This window comes from Phyllobates terribilis, unplaced genomic scaffold (assembly GCF_046119375.1).
Source record: "Phyllobates terribilis strain yellow unplaced genomic scaffold, ASM4611937v1 Scaffold_5__5_contigs__length_657084704, whole genome shotgun sequence".
Lineage (NCBI taxonomy): Eukaryota > Metazoa > Chordata > Amphibia > Anura > Dendrobatidae > Phyllobates > Phyllobates terribilis.
In genome coordinates, this window is record NW_027362765.1 from 148,818,165 (window position 1) to 148,836,709 (window position 18,545).

General features: G+C 45.8%; 1 protein-coding gene across 1 annotated transcript in view; it reads left to right on the forward strand.

Moving 5' to 3' along the window:
* The window catches only part of ACE (angiotensin I converting enzyme), a 79,165-nt gene that overhangs the window by 54,487 nt on the left and 6,133 nt on the right, over nucleotides 1-18,545 (forward strand). The window contains exons 17-20 of the mRNA XM_073683163.1: nucleotides 13,599-13,742; nucleotides 14,589-14,780; nucleotides 15,018-15,115; nucleotides 16,486-16,655. Coding sequence (XP_073539264.1) covers nucleotides 13,599-13,742; nucleotides 14,589-14,780; nucleotides 15,018-15,115; nucleotides 16,486-16,655 — 604 coding nt within the window. The remainder of the gene's footprint in view (nucleotides 1-13,598; nucleotides 13,743-14,588; nucleotides 14,781-15,017; nucleotides 15,116-16,485; nucleotides 16,656-18,545) is intronic.

The window sequence follows — 18,545 nt, forward strand, 5'->3', positions numbered from 1 at the left end:
TGTGAAAAATTAGATGCCAAACTTTTCTATGGTGCAAGTGACATGGACATTCTGAACAAAAATGGACATAAGTCTATGGGTCTGTAGAAATAACAGGCAGCACGCATTGTCATCCTTGTGCAATCAATGTGCTGTAAACATTTTACAGTATATAATATATTATATTTGAATAAAGGGGCATGTTGCAGACCTTGGCTTGGTGGGTGGCAACAAAGCTGAATAAGACCCTTTTTATCTCCATTTTGGAGAGCTTATCTAAAGTTTTATATGCTAATCTCCACTATAATCAAGGGGACGTTGGCATAGATTTTTCACTGGAGAGTATTTACTGCTGAAAGTGAGGTGTGTGACTTGGGGAGTAGTGATGCGCGCATATGTTCGAAATCCGATCTCAAAAGTTAAATTCTGCACGAATGTGGCACATTTGGATTAGTGATCGGGAAGCCGAACATTTTTACTTAAATTCGGGAAAATTGGTCCCGTAGGCAAATAAGTGCAGGAACATGGTGCGGGGCAAATACAGCGTTTTTAACAGTTTGGCTAGCATAGGGCTTGCGTATGATGAGATGGGGATGTTAGATGAGTGGAGGGGGCTGGTGAGCGGTAAAATGAGGTCAGATCAGCGGCACGTAGTTTTTTTTTTTTTGTTTTGTTGTTTTCCCTCTCCTTGTGCAATTACTGAAATTCCGACAAACAGCAGGCCCAAAGGCATAGAACTGTGTTGTGCACTGCTTGTATTGTGCTGTATGCATGAGTATACCTTCACTCTATTTTTTCATTTGCTAATGTGATCAAATAAGCCCTTGTAGCCCACCTTTTGATATTGTGGGGTTGAAATTCAGCTGTATGCAGACTCTGCAGAGCACAAACTTTTTTTTTCTGTCACCATGACAGCACCATACGAGAGGGGGGATCCACTCTTAAAGGAAAGGAAACCTTCAAGATGAAAATGGCGTCGCCTCTCCTCAGTGGTTTCCTATCCTTGACGGGGAAGCCTCCGGATATGGTGACGAAAGATTCCCAGACCTGGGCTGTCGGAGTTCCGGCAGGTCAGAGCCTCTGTCAAGGCAGCGCCGGGCAAACTAAGAGCCATGCCGGGCCCGATGGGGTTCCATCTGCTGGATGAAGCGTGGGCTGCCGCGCCTTCACAGTAAGGTGGCCAGCAGCCAAGCGTCCCGGCGCGAGGTCGTGGAGCGTGAATCCGGAAGTCACATCTGTGAACCAGAGGTCGCGCTCAGATGCTTGCCGGGGCATGTACCAGAAGGGGAACGCCGGCCAGCCTGCAGTCCCTTATAAAGTCAGAGGTAGAAAACATGAGATCCCACTCAGAAATCTACATGGTGTAAAGAACCCCTATTGTCAGTGGACAGAACTATACAGGAATCTGATGCAAGCTCTTCCTCCTCGAGAGTGCTTCAGGAACCGGCCATTGCTTCCCACTGGAAGAGATAGATAACCTAGTGAAGGCTGTAAGATCTAACATGGAGCTGGTCGAGCGTAAAACAAAAGTCCATTCAAGATAACCTGTTCAGGACTCTAGACCTAAACAAACATTAAAAACTTCCATGTTAATAAAAGGGTTCGGGAACTCATTAACAAGGAATGGGGGAAGCCAGAGAAGAAAGGTCCCCTTCCTTCTGCCTTTAAGAGAAAGTACCCCTTTGAGGAGGGAGCAACTTCTTGGGATAAAGCGCCCATACTAGATGTTGCGATATCGAAAGCCTCAAGGTCAGCCCTTTCCTTTGAGGACTCTGGGATGCTAAAAGACCCCCTAGATAGAAAATTGACACCTTCCTGAAGGGGACATGGGAGGCAGCAGCCAGGGCCTTAAAACCTGCCATAGCGGCAACATGTACAGCCAGATCTCTAGTGGTCTGGTTAAGTAAATTAGAAGATCAACTGAAGAGTGAGGCACTCCCGGTAATAAAAGGCGCAGCGGCCAGATTTATGGTTAAAATGTTGACCTGGAGATTTGCAAAGCAAAGGCAAAATTATGTTCTCTTCCTTGCGAAGGGGAATATCTACTCAGTTCTGCCCTAGATAACATCCTTGAAAATGTGGGGATAAGAGACTTTCCCAAAGCCCTCTTTTCTTCAAGCATCCCTTTTGGAGGAAGAAATTCATTAGAAAGAGGATGTTTTAGGGAGCAGGACAAGTGGGAAGATTGGCCCGAGGAAGCAAAGGGGGTTCCTCTTTGTGGTCCCTCCCAGGATACCAAGAGGCCACCCAAATGACTTGATATTCTGGGTGGGGGCAGGGGGAAGGCTCTCCCTCTTCCTTCCAGCCTGGGAAAAAATATCCTCCAGTGTCTGGATACTTGGACTGATAAGATCAGGACTGACCCTAGAGTTTCTAAAACCACCTCCGGTCAGGTTTATGTTGACTCCAAGAAAATTCCCATCGGAACAGCTGGCACTGGAGACAGAAATCCTAAGTCTTCTGGAGGTACCTCTGGAACAGGAAGGGAAAGGATTCTATTCTCCCCTGTTTTTTAATAAAAAAAAAAACACTTCCTACAGGACTATATAATAAATCTAAAACACCTAAACAAATATTTGAAAACTCCAAAATTCAAGATGGCGTCAATAAAATTGACCAATAAAACCTGTTTCCCGGTTGCTATTTGGCGGTACTAGATTTAAAAGACGCATATTATGTCCCAATGCCTGCGAGTTTCCAAAAGTACCTCGGGGTGGCAGTATCTATTTGAGGGTCAGGAGGCACTTCCAGTACATGGCCCTTCCCTTAGGATTGGCAGTAGCACCTCGGGTGTTCACAAAATTTAATAGCTGAGGTCATTGCCCACCTAAGAGAACAGATTAATTCCTTATCTGGACTACTTCCTCATAGTTGGAAGTTCATACAAACATTGCCAGGTTCAAGTAAGACATTTGCCCCATACTAAGTAACTTGGGCTAGTGTTTAAACCTGGAGAAATCAAAATCAGACCCTCAATCTAAAATTTTCTTAGGACTTGTACTAGATTTCAGATCATCAGGAGTGTTGGTTGCTGGATCAAAAAAAATTAAATTAGTGGGTCTAATTTCTGGGGGGATACAAAAATCTTTTGACCCTCAGGAACGCAGTGTCCCTGCTCGGCTCCCTCACCTCCCGCATTCCTGCGGTAAAGTGGGCCTAAGGCCATACACAACAGCTACAGTGGGACATTCTAAGACATCCTTCCAGATTCCCATGCAGAATCTGGAAGGCTCTCCTATCTATCTCAGGTTAGCAGTAGGCTCAAATCAGGAGGGGGTACTGTGTGTTTCCAATATCACCAGAGTATTCACCACAGATGCCAGTCCCAGAGGGTGGGGGGGCCCATCTGGACAACCACATAATTCAGGGTACATGGTCAAGGGAAGAACGTGGGAACTTCTGGTGGTACGACATGCACTGAATGGGTTTCTGCCCCTCCTGCAGGGTCACTAGGTGATGGTACACTCCAACTGGGTTTCGGTGGCTTATGTAAATCATCAGGGGGGTACTCACTCCAAATCCCTGATTCAAGTTGCAGCTCAAATATTCTCCCTAGCAGAGCCTGAAAGGATGTTTCTATCTGCCTTACACATCAAGGGGGAAGTGCAATACCAAAGCCGACTACTTGAGCCACAGACCTCTTCAACAGGGGAAATGGTCACTGAAAATGTCAGTGTTCGAACAGATTGTGGACAGATGGGCCCATCCAGAAATGGATCTTTTTGGCAACAGGCTAAACAGGAAGCTGGGAAGGTTTTTCTCGCTCAACCCGAGGGAAGATTCCCATGCAGTAGACTAGTTCCTGATCGACTGGGACTTCCGTCTCACATATGCCTTCCCTCCAGTTTGTCTGCCAGTGATGTTGAAAATCAGACAAGACAGAGCCAGGGTGCTTCTGATATCCCCATTTTGGCCTAAGAGACCTTGGTTCTTCTGGCTAAGGAGGATGTTTATCACGGAGCCCTGGATCCTCCCGGAGATCCCAGACCTCCTGTCTCAAGGACCCATTTTTCATCTCCAAGTAACAGGCTTGCATCTGACAGCCTGGAACTTGAGAAGCCATTGTTAGAAGGTAAGGGATTCTATTCAGGCTTGATTTCCACCCTGTTGGGTATTAGAAAACAATTACTAAAATATACGGTAGGACCTGGAGAAAATTTGTCATCTACAGGGTCCTCTCCAGTAGGAAAGGTACCCCTTAAAGCAGTATTAGAGTTCCTCCAGAAGGGATGGAAACAGGGGCTTTCAGTTAGTACCCTGAAGGTTCAGGTATTGGCCCTCGGGGCACTTTTATAACTGCGAGCTAGCTGAGAATGTGGGTGGCAAGGTTCATCAAGGCATGCGTTAGAGCTAAACCTATCCCAGTTGCAAGAGCTCCCCCTTAGAGCATTTAACACTAGGTTTAAATCCCAACAGAAGCTCCTTTCAAGACCCTTTCTGCAGGGTTGATAAAAATAATCATACTTAGAGCCATCAGGAGCATGGTTTTAACATCTGCCCGTAGAGTAGGTGAGATACAGATCAGCGGATCTCCCCTTTACTAGGATACTAAAGGATAGAGTAATTTTTAAATACAGACCCAGCCTTCTTACCTAAAGTAGTGACTAAATTTCATAGGTCTCAAATCTTTGCCCTCCTTCTGTCCTAAACCTAGGAATAAAAAGGAACAGAAATTTCACACTTTAGATGTTAGAAGGTGCCATTTGCAGTATCTTGTGTCCACAGAATCCTGGAGGAAGGATAGCGCTCTGTTCATCTCCTTTCATGGTCCTAGGAAAGAGTTGAAAGTCTCAAGTATTTTTATCTAGGTGGATAACAAACCATCAGGATGGCCTACCTAGGGGCAGGTAAAGCAGCATCAGAAATAACAGCCCACTGTACAAGAGCGATGGCAACATGCTGGGCAGAAAGATCAGGAGTATCCATCGAGTAGATATGTAAGGCCACGACTTGGTCATCCCCCTCTACCTCTTTATAATCACTACAGGCTGGATCTGCTTCCTCTGAACTCGCGTTTGGTAGAAGGGTTCTACAGGCGGTGGTCCCTCCCTAATGCACATACATTCTCTAATTCTCTCCTATGGTGCTGTCATGGTAACAAACGTGTATATTACTTACCAGTAATGTGTTTTTTTGGAACAACGACGGCACTCTAAGATTCCCTCACGTTAAGATGTTTACTAGTGTTGAGCGAACCTGCTCGACACTGCTCGGTACTCGCCCGAGCATCACGCTACTCGGGATGTTCGGCGAGCACCGAGCATTTCCGGGTTACTCGGGCGGAAGCTCGGGTCTCCGCCCTGCATGTTTGGCGCTCTTTACAGAGCCAATAAACATGCAGGAATTGCCTGCCAGTCACTGTAATGCTGCAGCCATGTTGGTTGTGGGCATTACAGTGATTGGCTGGCCGCACAGCGTCACCTCGAGTATTTAAAACGGGGCGCCGCCATCTAGGACACAGTCGCTCCGGATTAGACAGTGTAGGGACAGCGCTGCTGATTTATGGAGAGATATAAACTGCGAAATAGTTAGTGTAGGGTCTGTAAAGACTGCCAGATCAAACAAACAGTCCTTCTCAGGACTAATATCCATCCCAGATACCAGGCAGGCTGTATAGGAGACACAGTGGTTATACCAGGAAACGCTGCATTACAGTCCTGTGTGCTCCTGTTGCTGAAATTGCTGGACTTGGCACCAGGTGTCGGGGGCCAGGAAAAATCCTTTTTTTTTTCTTTTTCATCTAAATCCTCCTTTTTTTTTTTTTTTTTTTTTTTTTTTCCCTCCTTCACACTGTACAAATACCTGTCTTATTAACCTTTTGGTGTGTCTCTTCCCCCCCCCCCCCCCCCCCCCCCCCCAAAAAAAGCGTGTCTCTGATTTTTCAGACACAAATATAACTGTTGAAAATAGTCTGGTGTAGGCTAGAGAAACAGAAGTGTTTTGCACTTCCACGGTTCAAACCTCTGTATTATCCATTTTGGGCCATTTGTATCTTAAAAAAAAAAAAAAAAAAAAAGTTTGTCGCTCACTGTTCAGCCTCAAATCTATATATTTAAAAAAGTGTGGTATACCCCAGTAAACAATAGCTGTGGTTTTGCCATCCCACGGTAAAAAATCTCTATTCAGGTTTTGGTATATTTTCCGTAAAGAAAAACAGTAGTGTCTCCTGACTGTTGTGACACAAAAATATATCTGTTGAAAATAGTCTTGTGTAGGCCCAACATCCCAGTGTGGTTTCGCAGTTCCACGGGTCAAATCGCTGTACTATCCAGTTTTGGGCCTTTGGTATCTAAAAAAAAAAAAAGCAGTTTGAGTGTGTTGCTCACTGTTCAGCCGCAAATATCTCTATTTAAAAAAGTGTGGTATACCCCCAGTAAACAATAACTGGTTTTCCTCTTCCATGGTTCTAATCTACTCTTTATTACCCTTTTTCCATTGATAGTGCAAGTGTTAGCCATTTTACTTCATTTACAATGGGCAAGGGACGTGGAAGTGGACGTTCTGGTGATGGTTCGTGCAGAGGACGGGGCCGTGGCCAAGGTGAAAATGTGCCACAACCAACAGCCACATCTTCTCGCTCCCACTTCTTGACCGAATTACTAGGGAAGCACAGAACAACACCAGTATTGAGAACTGATCAGTGTGAACAGGTTATTAATTGGATAGCAGATAATACTTCCAGTTACCTGGGCACCACCACCTCGGTCTGTCTTCCACACGGTCAACTTGGTAGCCGTGAGTCTCGACCGCATACTCCTCCTCACCCTGATGCTCCTTCCTCCCACCATGCCGAGTGTCGTCAGACAGCAAGTGATCCCACACTTGGACACTCTGAAGAGCTGTTCACTGGTCCATTTCCATATTTGGGCCCCTCGCCTGATACGCTTGAAGTGGTGGAAGAGGAAATCCCATGTTGCGATGCCCAAATATTTGAACAGCCACGGCCACAGGAAGTCGACGTTGGCAATCTGTCACAAGAGGTGGACGATGACGAGACACAATTGCCAGGAAGTGAGGAGGAGAATCGTGGTGCGCAAGTGGAAGAGGAGGAGGTGGTGGATGATCTAGTAACTGACCCAACGTGGAAGGAGGACATGCAGAGTGAGGCCAGCAGCACACAGGGGGAGGGAGGCAGAGTACCCCAACAGGCAGGAAGAAGCAGTGTGGTGGCCGCAGACAGAAGGCAGGCAACCGTTCCCCGTAACACCAACACGAGGGACGTTGCCAGTACAAGCGGTAGGTCTTCCAGAGTCTGGAATTTTTTTAAAGACTCTGCTGATAACCCCAAAAAGGCCATATGTTCCACCTGCCATGCCAGCATCAGCAGGGGTGACAAAACTACCAGCCTGACCACCACCAGCATGATCAGGCACATGGCAGCAAAGCACCCAACTTTGTGGGGCGAAACCCAGGGTCCACGACCAGTGTCAGCGGGTGTCACCACTGCTTCTTCCACTGTTGTGTGTGCAATAGAACCCCCTGTTGTGTGTGCAAGGCAATCCCCTGTCCATACTGCATGTAAAGATGCCCCCTCCTCTCAGTCTTCACTTGTTATGGCTGTTTCTTGAGAAACAGCATCAACGTCCACGTCCCACCGCAGCGTTCAATTGTCCATATCCCAGACCTTTGAACGAAAGCGGAAATTCGCAGCTAACGCCCCACAGGCCACAGTCCTAAATTCGCACATTTCATGACTGCTTGCGTTGGAAATGCTGCCTTTTACGCTGGTGGAGACGGAATCCTTCCGCAATCTTATGGCGGTGGCCGTCCCTCGGTACTCGGTCCCCAGCCGACACTATTTTGCCCGGTGTGCCATCCCCGCACTACACAAGCACGTGTCCCAAAGCATCTGCCGTGCCCTCAACAACGCAGTTACTGGGAGAGTCCACCTGACAACGGACACGTGGACAAGTGCTTGTGGCCAGGGACGGTACAGCTCTCTGACGGCACACTGGGTAATCCTAGTGGAAGCCGGGACCCAGTTGGACCTTGGGACGGAACACATCCTCCCCACACCGAGGATTGTGGGCCCTATGTCAGTCAGTTGCCCCACAGTGTACAGCTCCTGCGCATCCTCCTCCTCCTCATGTTCAGCCTCCATCTCAGATATCACCACATCAGTTACAAGCTGGAAGCATTGCAATACTGCCTCCGCCAAGCGGCAACAGGCTGTGCTGAAACTCGTAAGCTTAGGTGATAAACCTCACACTGCTTGTGAGTTGTGGACAGCTGTGAAAGAGCAGGCAGATCTGTGGCTGAGACCGCTGAACCTACATCCCGGCATGGTCGTGTGTGACAATGGCCGTAACCTGGTGGCGGCTCTGAGGCGAGGTGAGATCACATACGTACCATGCCTGGCTCATGTGCTTAACCTCGTGGTTCAGCGGTTTCTTAAATCGTACCCCGAGTTGCCAGATCTGCTCGTGAAAGTACACCGCCTGTCAGCTCATTTTCGCAAGTCGGCTACAGCTTCCGCCGCCCTTGCTGTGTTACAGCAGCGTTTGCAGCTTCCGGCACACCGACTGGTGTGTGATGTCCCCACACGTTGGAACTCTACCCTCCACATGTTACAAATCCTTTGCAACATGTGGGAGCAGAAGAGAGCAGTTGTGGAGTACCAGCTGCAACAAGGCCATCGATATTCAGGTCAGACTCCACACATGACCTCAGGAGTGGACCTGGATGTTTGACATATGTACCATCCTGACAAACTTTGAGGAGGCCACCAAGATGGTGAGTGGCGATGACGCCATCATTAGTGTCAGCATCCCACTTGTCTGTCTTTTGCAACGCTCTCTGCAGAGAATTAAAGAGGAGGCATTGCAGCCAGAGTATGATGAGATGGATCAAGAAGCCGTAGCGGGCGATTACACACAGCCCAGCCTCATCTCATCCCAAGAGGAGGAGGAGTAGTAGTCATGCGTTGTAGACGGTAGTATCTGTACAAGTGTCATACCGTCTGTTCGTTGGGTGGCCTGAGGACAGGGAGGAGGAGGAGAGCATGGTCAGTCCTCATCTTGGTGAGGACACGGAAATCTTGCCCGTTACCAGTCTGGCACGCATGGCTGACTTTGTTACGCTGCCTTAACCGTGACCCTCGCATTGTCAAAATGTTGGGTGACAGTCATTATTGGTTGGTGACACTTGTAGACCCCTGCTACAAGGAGAACTTTCACTCTCTTATTCCTGAGGTGGAGAGGTCTACAAAAATGGGGCAGTACCAGAAGGCCCTTGCTGCAGAACTCTTAAAAAAAATTCCCATCTGAACACTCTAGCGGCAGAGGTCACAGTTCGTTGCCCAACCAAGGCTTACAGGCGAGAGAGATGCAACTCCAATCCAGCAGAGGCAGGGGAACACTGTCAACGTTCTGGGACAGTTTTCTGACACTCGCCCAGCTTACAGGCCCTGAGGCGTGGGGTACTCTCACAAGGAGTGGAAAGTTTCAAAAGATGGTGAGGGAGTACCTTGCCGACCGTACCAGCATCCTCTGTAATTCCTCTGTGCCTTTTAATTATTGGGTATCCAAGCTGGACACTTGGAATGAACTCGCTCTGTACGCCTTGGAGGTCCTGGCCTGCCCTGCTGCTAGCGTGTTATCGGAGCGTGTTTTTAGTGCCGCTGGGGGAATTATAACTGATAAGCGCACTCGCCTGTAAACTGACAATGCTGACAAGCTGACCCTTATCAAAATGAACAAGGGCTGGATTGGGCCAGACTTCTCATCACCACCAAATGACAGCAGAGTAACATAAAGTCAAATCCACTGTGTTATTTCGGGAGGTGTATTCACATGCACCGCTTCACACCCACACATGGGTATACGCTTCCTCGTTTCGGCTGTTTAATCTTCTTCTCCTTATCCTCAGCCTCCACCACCACTAAACCACCAGGGTGCCAGCATTGCAAGTTGCTCCGTCCTAATTTTTGGCAGCTTTTGCTTGCAAGGCATAAGCAAATACTATGGGAGACCCACTCCCCAATAATGGGACTTATGTTTGTAATATGCTGTACTGCATGTGACGCGCCCCCTGGGCCGTGTGTACACGTGTGTGGGATACCCGGGTCTCTGGGGTCTGTAGTCTCTGTGGCGGTGACCCGGTCCCGTGGCTCAGGCTGGTCAAACCAGTGGCAGTCTTTCTTAGGTTTTGAGGTGAATTGTCCGACTGCGCCACCCGTGGATTGCGGTCAGGGAGTACCACCGCTGCGAGGCAGACCGCTGAGGCTGGTGTTGTGTGCGCAGCAGAGAATGGGATAGCTCCCCACGGGAGGAGTATAGCCTCGGGGCAGTGAGTGTGGATGATGGGGGTGATGGTGCACGAGCGCAGCAGTTCAGGGTCTTTACTGATAAGGTAGACCCTCCCGGGAGTACTGGCTAGCATAAGAGGCCTGGTCAGTCTGTGACCAAGCAGGAGTTCCCCTGGCCAGGTGGAGTTGTAGGCCTCCCTGTCTGTCTGCACTCTTCCTGGCTACCTTGCTGTAAGCGGGTAGAAGTAGCCCACGTCCCTGAGTGTACCGTGTAGTGCTCACCCGTATGGCTGGTGACTTGGGGCCTTCTGTTATCCTCCGCTCCACGACAGCTGTGCTGGTTCCTTGCTGGTGACTGAGCCTCCGGGCTTCTATGGCCAGAGGACCTGAAATCCCCTGCCGGCTGGTTTCTGCTGCTGGATATAAAAGTCCTCACAGCCTCGGACTCCTGTGTCCGGTTCCTATTGTCTTCTGCCAGGACAAGTTCTGCTCAGCTTCCAGCCCCTGGTCTTTAGCTCCTAGCTCCTACAGAGCTCCTTGCTCTTACTTTCCCTTGCTCTCACTCTGACTGACTGTTCTCTGTTCTCTGACTCACTCAACCCTGCCCCAGATCCAGTTTATAAGGGCAGAATTCTCCCCTCCCAGGATTGGGGCAGGAGGATGTTGCATGTTTAAGGGATCCTGACCAGGAAACCTCCCACTTGCTCTCCGACGTAATATCTCTATTACTGTGGTGACCAGACCCCTGGGGTGCCACACATGGCTCTTGTAAGGGGCATTGCAGTTCCTCATAATTTTTGGAAAGCCTTCCATTCACTGCTTAGGCCAACAGTGCACGGGAGACCCAGTTGCTATAAATGGGGAAAAAAAGGTTTAGTTAACGCCCTCTGACCTCCATGTCATTTCCAAGGGGCATTGGAGTGCCTTGAAATTTTTGGTAGGCATTGCACTCACTGTATGCCCTATAACTGTGTAGCCGAACCGCTCCTTTTGTTACAGAAACATATGCTACAAGACATATCTGGTTGACTGGCCTGATATTGATGTGAATGGTCCCTGTTCCTCCTGCTTTCTCCTTTGCCACTACCTCATCCATCATTTATCACCTGAAGCTTTGTTTTAACGGGAGTCATAGAACTTGGATAGGAGCAGGAAAACATCCAGCAATCCTCGGAGGAGGTAGGATATGCACCAAAACGCTGACCACCTCAGGCCTAGCCGCTACTACATACATGCGCTTGCATTACAACAAAACAAAGCAGATGCTAACTTCTATCATCCTCATCATGCTCCTCACCTTGGCACTCTCAACTCCCCTGATGGAGAAGCCAGGGCCCACCGGAGGAGTCTGATAGTCTGGTGGGCTCGGCCAATGCTGCCCTAAAGCAGGCCAGGCTAAGAAAAGTGTGGGAAAGGTTACCGGGACAAATAGGGGTGGCTGGGGACAGAGTATGGACACCCGGCCACCCCCTGGAGGCTGGGGAGCAAGCGGGGACACCCGGCCACCAGGCGGCTGGGGACTGAGTATGGATACTTCGCTGCCGAAGCAGCCATGAGGTAGTGGCCAGCTTCTGCCTCCTCCAAACTAAAAGGCCCCATTTCAAGCGCAAGCTAGCAGTATGGAATTGCAGTCTGGGGGTGGGTGGGTGGCAGGCTGCACACTTACACTTGCATTAAAAGAAAACATAGCAGATGCTAACTTCTGTCATCATTATCATGCTCCTCACCTTGGCACTCTCAACTCCACCGATGGAGAAGTCAGGGCCCACCGGAGGAGTCTGGTTCTCTGACGGGCTCGTCCAATGCTGCCTAAAGCAGGCCAGGCTAAGAAAAGTGTGTGTGGGGGGGGGGATGTTCCAAGGAGAAATAGGGGCGGCTGGGGACCGTTTATGGACACCCGGCTGCCCCCGGCCGGCTGGGGACAGAGTATGGACACCCGGGCGGCTGGGGACTGAGTATGGATTCCAGGCCGCCAACACAGCCATGACGTGGTGGCCAGATTCCGCCTCCACATGCCTAAAAGACCCAATTTCAAGTTCAAGCAAGCAGTATGGTATTGCAGCCTGGGGGTGGGTGGGTGGCAGGCTGCATACTTGCGCTTGTATTGCAAGGAATGGGGGAGGTACAATTGAACACTGCCCTGGGACTAGAACTTGCATGGAGATAGTTGCAAGTCTGCATCTTCTGATGCGGCAAGGATCACTTATGATGGGCACACTTTTAGACAGTGACCTGGGAGTCAGAGATGCTTCCAGGGGTCTTCCCCATGCTGTTCCCATGTCTTTTCAGCACTTTATGCATGTGTCACACAGCACATGGCCAGATAAGGTGGTAAAATGTTAAAATGACATTTCCCGGTGAATGCATTTGTCATAGTTGAAAGCAATACAAAAGTGCAAAAAATGCATAAAAAATGCTACTTGTGAACATAGCCAAAGGTGTGGAGGAGTATTTTTGTTTTTGGTCATTTATTTTAACTTATACACAAGTCTTTACCCTGGAAAGGATGTTCCTTAACATATTTCACAGGAAAAAAGTTTCACTTTTGTTTTTGAACATTTTTATTGTGAGCCTGTAAAAGTGGCTTAATACCTCTGACCACGTTGTTGACAGCGATCCCCATGCTGTCCCCATGTCATTTGAGCACTGTCGCTATCGTTTTGGGCACTTGTTAGGCTTTTAAAAGACTGCCGGGGGTGCCACCGCAAAAATGCTCGAGGCTCCCATAGACTAACATTGGGCTCGTTGCTCGGGTCGAGCACCCGAGTATCACGGCGAGCTCGGCCCGAGCTTCGAGCACCCGAGCATTTTAGTGCTCGCTCAACACTAATGTTTACCCTTCAGGTTGTGGGTTCCTTAGATTTTTTTTTTTTCACAGTGAATAAATAGTTAAATATATATGTTGTACACTAACCAGAAAGTCCTCACTCCCCCAGTGAAGAATCTCCCCCCTGATTGTTATAGAAATTGGCATATGAACTTTACAAGCTAATGTTGGAAATGAGAAAATTAAAAAAACAATTTCAGCTCTGCAGCCACCATTCTATGATGTTGCCAGCTTAACATGCAAATAGCACTTTTTTATTTTTAAAAAGGTCAGGTTTCACCTACCCTACAAGGATGACTCTGTGCTGTCTGTGATTTTTATGACAAGATAAGTAAACATTACACAAGTTGTTGGTCAACGTCTGGTTAGGATTATTAATTGAATCTGTGCTACATCTGTACATATGTATAACACTTGAGGTAATGCTATGGGTGCTATTTCCTAATTGTAACAAATCCAGTGGACAAAGCTATACGGCCTTCAAAAATTGGTAAAACCATGCACCACATTTAGAGCTCGACATTCATGTCCTTTTTTGTGTCTAAGATCTAACGGAAATAATGGCCAAATCACGAGACTACGATGAACTATTGTTTGCCTGGAAAGGCTGGAGAGATGCTTCTGGCAAACTAATGCGTGGAAAGTACATTAGATATGTGGAACTTGGGAACGAAGCGGCAACACTGAACGGTAAGACTGCATAAAATGGATGTACACAACGAAGTGTGTAAAATTGCCAAAAACCCTGTTGCGTCTACACAGCCATGAAGATAAATTATATCATTTTGGCTACTCACCACTAGGTAGAGATCAGGATGAAGTCTGAGGGCCCAGGTCATTCTCTTATTTAAAAAAAAAAAAAAATTAAATTAAAAATCAAGGCCTTTATGCTTTTATAGGCGTTGTAAAATGGATGGCACATATTTGGTTCTATGGAAGGAAGCCGTGTTAATTTATTCTAATCACTGGCAGCAGTTTTTCTCATTTTCTGTGGCAGGTTTTTAATTAGTATTTTTTTTTTTTACTTGATTTTAAAAGCTGCTGTACTAAATGATGTCTTTTTGTTTTTACCTGAAACTCCAACCCCCCCCCCTCCCCCGCTACCCCCAAACTTGACTCTACTTCACACCGTTGTGGAACATGATGGAACAAATTCTCATCGCCAGGAGTCTGATCTTCATACAGAGTATTATGCTCCACATTGAGGAACAAGCTGTGATGGGGTTTACTTCTGCTGTTCCATAATGCAGAGGAATCTCTTCTCTACCCTACACAGTGGCTATCTTGGATCTCAGAAGCGGAAGTCTCTCACAGGTCATAAATGTCATATAATTTTCTCAAACTGACAGACTCTTACATATGTATGTCAGCTTTGTGAGATGTCCTGCTTTGGAGTTCCAAGATACCATTTTTCATGGGGAAAGTCCTTGAAGTAATAGACCAAACTTGTGTATGAAAATATCACCCTAAAATGTTTGGTTTCTTTCTACATGTGAAATAGCCCCTTTTTACTGCCTGATTTATCTCTTCTCCTAGATCATGCGGACAATGGAGCCTACTGGAGATCCTGGTACGAAACCCCAACTTTGGAGAGTGATGTTGAAAGGCTTTATCATGAGCTACAGCCGCTCTACCATGAACTGCATGCCTATGTCCGCCGTGCTCTCTACAAGGAATATGGAGACAAGAAAATTAATCTGAAAGGTCCTATTCCTGCCCATCTGCTTGGTGAGATTAAGAATAATTTTAATTCTTTAATTCTTCTCTGAAGTATTATAACATCTTTTTGGGCTGCTCCTCTAAGATGAGAACAATTGACCTGTGAGCAGTATCTGTAGTGTAACAATGTCTTGGATCGCTAAGTGGTTTCAGTGCTAACCTATAAAACTCTTCTCCATAACAAATGTATGCATGGAATTTGAATTATTGGCCAATCGCAATTTCCTAAATATAGTTATTTTATAGGTAATATGTGGGCACAGTCCTGGTCCAACATATATGATCTTCTTGTCCCATATCCTAATGCTGCACAAGTTGATGCTACCCCTGCAATGATAGCTCAGGTAGGTTATTTAACAATATAAAGCAATCCATTTCGCTGAAGATTTTATCCTTCAGACTTCGGCTATGAAGCCCTCTGGCATGGGAGAAGGGAGGGGTGTTTGTGTGGTGACAGAGGGCTTGTTCCTCTGTTGAACTGCTTGGATGCAAAGGTAAATAGAAACTGCAGTACCTAAGGGGTTAAACTGGCACTGAGTTTTGAAGAAAAGTGCTTGCCTTTTAATGTTATACACAGGGGTGTCCATTTGTGCACATAAAATATCTGCTGCAATTCCTCCTTTCCCATTACTCTGCATGAGTGAGCAATTATGGAGAGAATCAATGAATTTGTATACAATTGGCAGATGAATAACCTTGCTTGAGTAACATTCTTTGATTTTATAACTATATTTAGAGTTGGAAGGGACCTCCAGGGTCATCATGTCTAGCCCCCTGCTCAATGGAGGATTCGCTAACTATCTCAGGCAGATGTCTGTCCAGACTCTGAAGACTTCCATTGAAGGAGAACTCTCCACCTCTCGTGGTAGCCTGTTCCACTCGTTGATTAACTTGCCTTGGAAAGATCATTCAAAACTTACTCAAAATAAGGCTGAATTCAGACAGCCATGAAAATGGTTCAAGTACAGGCTAGCCATGGGTCTCTTGCTCCCAACTCAACAGTCTCCATAGGCCTATATGAAGCTGTTGCGTTCATGTGAGGAGACCTGAAGACAGTTTCACAGACTTCTGACCTTGGTTAATAGTTTTATTCATCTTGCAAAAGGACAATTATGACTTTGTACTTGAATGCTTTCCAATTCACGCAATACATTTTAAAGGCAAAAAGACCATGTAGTTGGAGGTGGGGTTGGAGAGTGACCTGTCACAACATTTCTTTAATAAGCAGTTAAATACCTGAAACTTATAGATGCATAAAATGTGTTCAAAATAAATGACCAGGTATAGGTATGAAAATATGTAAAATGTAATATATTATGACTTATGAAAATACTAAAAATGCAAGATCTTCAAAATACATATGAATTCCGGTATCTACCTAATTATTTAGGAAATGTCTTTCTATCTGAACATAAGGTGCTGTCTAGCCAAAAAGGCACTAGTCCGGTAGGAAAATACACTGTTATAGTAATAGGTGCATAAAGTTCTGAAATAAACTTCCCTTGGATCGCTCTGTTTTCATTGAACCTCCTGTGCTATTCATATACTGATTTTGTATTACAATTAAATGATTTTCCTTGAAATAAGCCCTGACATCAAGAAGTAACAATCTAGTATTCTGCAATGACTGCACAACAATGTCCGAACTACAGAAAATAGTTTGGTCACCATTTTGTCATGTGTATGTATGAGGTTGTTTGTTTATTTTTCCCAGAAATGGAACGCTGAAAGGATGTTTAAAGAATCAGATAATTTCTTTAAGTCTCTGGGTCTTATTCCCATGCCAGATGAATTTTGGCAAAAATCCATGATTGAGAAGCCTGCTGACAGAGAAGTAGTATGTCACGCATCTGCTTGGGATTTCTACAACAGGAAAGACTTCAGGTACTGTCATGTTGAGCTTTAAAAATCAATACATTCACAAGATTAACTACTTTAATTTCCAGGACCAAGGGGCTGCATTATATTCTCCAAACTTAATTGAATAATTTAATATTTTTAGATTTAATCCTTAAAATGGAATAATAATCCAGCATATCTCAGTTTACGGACTGTAGACAATCCCTTGTATTCTGACTTCTGCTATCGTCTTGCAATCCGTACCCAGCCTGACTTCTTACCTATAGAATGTTTAAAGGGGCTTTTGATATTAAAGACATGTCATATAGATAGGCCATCAATATTGTATTGGCGGGGGGTCCAACATCTAGCACCCTCTTAAATCAAGTGTTATCGCCTCCATTGGCGATCAGATGTAAAGTGCACAACTCCATGCACACTATTGGCTATTATCAGCTGCTGTTGATGTAAATGGGAGCTGATCTGTGGTTCACAGCAACAGCCATTACACAGTTAATGGCACAGTGCTGCTTTGCTGTTATCAGCGGCTGAATGGAGCTGATTAGTATGGGGGCTGGGTCACCCCCCAATACAATCTTAATGAAGCAAGCCTGGCAGACCCCTTTAACATGGAAGTGGAGGTGTTTTGCCAAGTTTTTAACACTAAGGTTCAGATACGGCTTTAAAGAAGGCAACCCCTTGCGATATAACGCAATTTTATTTATAATTTAAAAGATCGAATACACAATTAAAGGAATAGTATATTACGATATTGTGTACACTTTTGTATATGTTAACATACAAAGGTTAAATACATATACTCATGACATCATCAAGGAGCTTTTAAACATCATCTGTCTGGATTATCAGATACAACCACCAAGACAGAACCCCTGGACAAATCACAACACTGCATGGGCAGGTATCACATACAACACTACACACAAATGCAGATACAACTTTGGCTTCTGTGTCAGTAATTTCTCTGCCCTTATATATTGTGAAGCTACACTAGTAAGTCTAGTTCACCTTTAAACCTCCAGTGGCCAGTCTTCGGTCAAAGATGAATGAGAGATGCAGGCTATCATACAATGGGGGTCAATAAACCCACATAATTCAAAAGCATGTTTTACAATAACAAACAATAAACAGCACTATTTGAGAGTTGAACTTCCAGACAATATGTAAACGGTTCTCAATTTTGTTACTATGAACATTGTGTCTAAACCTCAAGTACGGCTTTAACAGTGAGCCTCATCTATGAATATATAACCAGACCAATGCTGGTTTGAATGCATTCTGTTTCAATATGGACTCAAAATATTCATTTTTATATTCACACTACAAGTGGACAAACTGCAAACATCTTCTTTTTTCAAAGGAGAAAAATCTGACGTGCTCGGGCCCATAGATGAACATTGGTCTGGTCTGATGCTTTGTCAGATCACTGTGGTCGATAATACGTCCATCTGCACCAGCCCCTAGTGGGATTTTTCATAGATTTGTTTACACTTTATAAAAAAAAAAAAATCCTTTACCACCCCCCCCCCCCCCCCAAGGTGATTTGCACGTTAATGACCAGGCCAATGTTTACAATTCTGACCACTGTCACTTTGAGGTAATTGCTCTGGAACGCTTCTATGGATCCCTCTGATTATGAGATTGTTTTTTCATGACATATTGTACTTCATGATTGTGATATTGAAGAAATTTTATTTGTGAAAAAAAACAAATGGAAATTTGGCAAAAAATTAGCAATTTTCAAAATTTGAATTTTTATGCCCTTAAATCAGATGTCACACAAAATCGTTATTTCCCACATGTCTACTTTACATCAGTACAATTTTGCAAACCTTTTATTAGGGAGCCATAAGGGTTAAAAGCTCACCAGTGATTTCTCATTTTTCCAACAAAATTTACAAAACGTGTGTGTGG